General features: G+C 45.7%; 1 protein-coding gene across 1 annotated transcript in view; it reads left to right on the top strand.

The window, feature by feature from the left end:
• Positions 1-444: 444 nt before the first annotated feature.
• Positions 445-4,872, top strand: part of KRT72 (keratin 72) — a 13,715-nt gene continuing 9,287 nt past the window's right edge. Inside the window, exons 1-2 of the mRNA XM_007949553.1 lie at positions 445-897; positions 2,466-2,680. Of these exons, the coding sequence (XP_007947744.1) occupies positions 445-897; positions 2,466-2,680 (668 nt within the window). The remainder of the gene's footprint in view (positions 898-2,465; positions 2,681-4,872) is intronic.

Below are 4,872 nucleotides of genomic sequence, written 5' to 3' on the forward strand. Positions count from 1 at the left end.
ACCTGTGCATTTGCTCCCTCTCCACCCTTAACACACACACTCTGAGAGGGCCAGACCCACTGGAAGCTTCTACCAGAGATCTTGGCAGTGATAACCCCAGTAATTGGAGGGCAGCAGTGGAGATAAGGTAGCCAAATTATTATAATGCACGATGGAAGCAGTGCAAATGCAGGGTTCTGAGCCATTTTATAGGGGATTCGTGGGGAGTTTAGGGTGGAAGAGACAAACATCTCTGAGGGGGTGGTAATTTCCTAAATGAAGAACCAAGAGGACCCAAGTGACCCAAAAGGTGTGCCGACCTACAAATTAGCCTGACTCCAGCCGGCCCAGCCCCACACTTCGGCTATTTAAGAGATGAATGGGGAGGTCAAGTGTCTAGCTGCTCGTCTTCGCGCTCCTTTCCTCGCCTCCCTGCCATCGCCCAGTAGCGCCCTTGGTACAGCTATGAACCGCCAATTTAACTACTACCCCGGCGGGGAGCGCCTGAGTTTCAGTGGCTGCTCGGCTGTCATCTCAGGCCGGGTCAGCAGCAGCTCTGCCTCCTTCAGGGCTGGCGTCAAGAGCTCGGCCGCTTTTGGCAGCAAGAGCCTCTTCAGCCTGGGAGGCAGCCGGCGCATTTCCATCAGCGGCCGGGGCAGCGGCTACGCTCTGGGTCAGGGGGCAGGCAGCTGTAGCACCCGCGTGGGAGGCTTTGTGGGCACAGTCTATGGCAGCGCGCGACTGGGGTCAGCGTGCCCATCCGTGCGCCTGCCTGGCGGCATCTCTCAGGTCACAGTCAACAAGAGCCTTCTGGCCCCCCTTAATGTGGAACTAGACCCCAAGATCCAGGTAGTCCGTGCCCAGGAGCGAGAGCAGATCAAGGCGCTGAACAACAAGTTTGCCTCCTTCATTGACAAGGTTAGTCCTGGAGCATCTGCCTGTCTCTGCACTGGTGCCCCAGTGGTACCTAGCTCTGCCACTGATGAGTGGTGTGAGAACTTGGGGAATTACTTAACCATTCTAAGCCTTCCTTTCTACATCTGTAATATGGGCACAATGTTTCTTACCTCAGTGGGCTGTAATAAGGATTAAGTGGGATGTTTATAAAGTGCTTAGAACAGTGTCTGACACACATTTCCAGTACCTAAGAGTGCCATTCATTCCTTGTCAAGACTTTGGGTAGGGGAAGAGGTTGCTCTGGGGGCAGGAGACCTGTGGAATAGGACTTCTGAGGGCTCCTGATACCAAACAAGGAGATGGGATACATATACAGGACAGGGACACTAGAGGGGCACAGGTCAGGGAGTGTCACAAGGACACGAAATCCAGCAAATGGGGAAGGGCTTGGAAAGAAGGAAGCAGAAGGAGGATGTAAGCCAGGAAGGTTTCTGGAGGGAATAAGAGAAAAGATTGAAAAAGGAAAGATGGGACTGAGAGAAGATTAGGAAACAGAGCGTGTCAAGCAACACGTATGTGTTATGGGGATGCTCAGAAATTGGGGTACAGGGAAGGTGTCTCTGGAGCTTTGGAGACAATGACCCCAGTGAATATCCATGCTGACTCTACTCTTGTCTCCACCTGGGTAGAAAGTCTGGACCATGAGTGGCAGGGAACATAACAACAACAAGGAATAGTATTTATGGAGACATTACTCAGTGCCTGATGCTGTCTCAAGTGGTTCTCATTCCTCAATGCACAACCCATGATCCTGGTATTATCTGCATTACAGATGAGGAAACTGAGATATAGGGAGGCTATGAAATGTGCTTGCAATAATAGAGCAGTCAAGGGTGGAGTGGCCTGAGTCCCTCACTGTTAGGCTAGGGAGAAGGAAGTGATGTGGTTGGAGGGGAAAGGGCATGGACAGAAGAACATCATCATGATCCCAGAGGAAGGGATCATTTCCTTCCTCTTACTAAGTCAACCTGCCCCTACCAGTTTTCCTTCTCCCCCTCAAGCTAAATAAATAAGTGAGAAGAAGACTACTGTGAGCAGAAGAGTACCTGAAGTTAATGAGTCCAAAAAGAAGAAACCTTTAGTCAAGTACGAAGGAACTTTGTGAAGATATGATAACCCAGTCTGAAAAGCAAACAAACCAAGAACAATGTAGCCTATACATACATAAGAAAGAACATCCTAACTACCAAAACAAATTGCCAAGGCTATCTCCCAGTCACCTCTCCCTGGCTTCCCCTTTACTTTTACTCAGAAAATGCCAGTATTTATAGCAAAAGAATCTACCTCAATCATTCTGATTTCTTTCAAAGTGGATCTTATTTCTTGCTTTGGGGATTCAAAACCAAGGTGAATGGGCAAAACCACCTGACCAAATATACCCTCTGATGAGCCTTGGCTCCTTCTTGTCCCATCTTTCCCTCCCCACCCTTCGCCCCTCTGGATGACTGTTTCTGATTTCTGATCTTCTCTCTACTCTTGAGAAGGAGGCAGGATGGGGATTCTGGGCCATGACCACCTTTTGGTTCCAGGTGCGATTTTTAGAGCAACAGAATCAAGTGTTGGAGACCAAGTGGAACCTGTTGCAACAGCTGGACCTGAACAACTGCAGGAAAAACCTGGAGCCCATTTATGAGGGTTATATCAGCAACTTGCGGAAACAGCTGGAGACACAGTCAGGAGACAGGGTGAGGCTGGACTCAGAACTGAGGAATATGCAGGATTTGGTGGAAGACTACAAGAAGAGGTGAGTAGAGGCAGATAATATTCCACTGGAGGGTCTTAATTACAGATAAGGTTTCAACTAAGTGTCAGCATTTTTACCTTCTTAGAATCTTTACTGACATCATTGCTATTTCCTTTCCCTTAGGAGAGGGAGGAAGATCCAGACAGAATGGGTCTTAAGAAAAGGGTAGATGTACCCAAAATGGTTCTCTGAGTTGCTTAAAAAGTTATGTGCTCAACTGCAAGCATTGGAGGAGGAAATGGAAAGAGAATGATAACCCATTTAGAAAAGCAAACAAACCAAAAGCAATCTAAGCTATACATGCATAAGAAAGGATATCCTACCACCAGAACAAATTTCCAAGATTAGCCCCCAGTCATCTCTCCCCTGCTTCCCATTTATTTTTACTTAGAAAACGCCAGTATTTATAGCAGAAAAATCTATTTCAATCATCCTGATTTCTTTCAGAGTGGATGTTAATTCTTGGTTTGGTGATCCAAAAGCAAGGTAGATGGCCAAGTCCACCTGGCCAAATAGACCATCTCATCCTTCTTGTCCCACCTCTCCCACCCCACTCCCCTGGATGACTACTTCTGATCTCTCTCTGTTCTCTTGAGAGGCAGGCAGGATGGGGATTCTGGGCCAAGACCACCTTTTGGTTCCAGGTGCAGTTCCTAGAGCAACAGAACCAGGTTTTGTAGCTGCTCCTGAGTGAAATTTGTCATGGCAATTCTTAGACATGACATAGCTCATCAATCCCACAACAAATCTGAAAGCCAAACAAAAATGAGTTTTTTAAAAATTATTTCACATTAAAGCATTATCTGTGCTGTGGAATCCCACTATGAAAGAGAATAATTGAGAATGCGTTTGGAACTAGAGGTGGTTTCTCCTCTGATTTGAGCAAACGATGAGAGACTAGTGAATCTAAGCTCAGTGGGACTTGATATTTTGGAAGCTTACTTCCAGATGCCAGGATTTCTAGGGATGAGTGACTTCTTCCACAATTCAAGGAGGGTGAAGATGGTCACAGTTGAGCTCTTTTTTGTGTCCCATGCTCAGTCTGTGTGTAACCATTCTGAAGTTCCCCCAAAGTGGAGCCCTGTCCTGAGCCCTGCAGGGAAATCTCAAAGGAGGAGGTGCATGGTTCTTGCCCTCAGAAAGCACCCAGATTATGGGGAAACTTTCTGATAGCTACCAATAAGTGGAAATGTGTACAGTGTGAACTGAGATTGAGTGGAATGAAGAAGAGAATTGAAGGTCAAGAGGAGATTTGCTCAGCATCCAGAACGAGGAGGAGGCTGCCAGGCTCAACTCTAATGTTCAGGTCAGAAGCATCCTTGTACTGTTCTATCTCTGGGCCTTTCAGAGAGGAAAGACCAGGTATTCCAGAATTGCCACTCACTGGTTTGGTGACCTTGGGTGAGTCTCTTGATCTTTATAGACATTCGTTTTAATATTTATAAAAATCAGATACTAATACCTGCTTTGCTATTAGGAGGATAATGTTGGGTAATGTCAACAGTAATGTATTAACAGCTCTTAAAATGATTGAACTGCTAGATAAATGTTAAAACCAAAGAACCAAACTCACTGACGATGAGTCGGATCTGATTCATAGCGACCACTCCTTAGGTTTCCACAGTGGTATCTCTGTGGAAGTAGACTGCCCAAACTTCCTTCTGAGGAGTGGGTGGTGGGTTAGCAGTCAAATGCCACCAGAGCTCCTAGAAAAATGTTAAGACATGTTTTTTTGGTGGTCAGAAGTCTTGGATTTGAACTTAGCTTCACAATTAACTACAGGTATGACTTTGGGCAAGTAAATGAATGTCATTCATCTTATTTATAAAATAGGGATGATAACAGATTCTATCTCAAAGGGTGGTTGTGGTGATTAAGCAAAATAATGTGCATGAAGAATTTGGCACATGATAAGGGATCAATTAATACTAGCTGCATTTATTATTATTAATTTTTATTTATTATATCATTAATCTCTCTTACCTGTAGGTCCTCATATCACTTTTTTTGTGTCTTCCTTATGATAAGAGATCCTAATCACAAATCATCCCTGTCTTAGATTTTTTTTTTAGTGCATTTACCTTCCTGTTAGGGAGCTCTGGTGGCATAGTGCCCAAGGCACTTGACTGCTAACCAGAAGGCTGGCAGTTCAAACCCACCAGCCACTCCTCAGAAGGAAGACTGGGCAATCT

Source organism: Orycteropus afer, unplaced genomic scaffold (genome assembly GCF_000298275.1).
Source record: "Orycteropus afer afer isolate SDZICR_OR568_19922 unplaced genomic scaffold, OryAfe1.0 scaffold00247, whole genome shotgun sequence".
Classification (NCBI taxonomy): Eukaryota; Metazoa; Chordata; class Mammalia; order Tubulidentata; family Orycteropodidae; genus Orycteropus; species Orycteropus afer.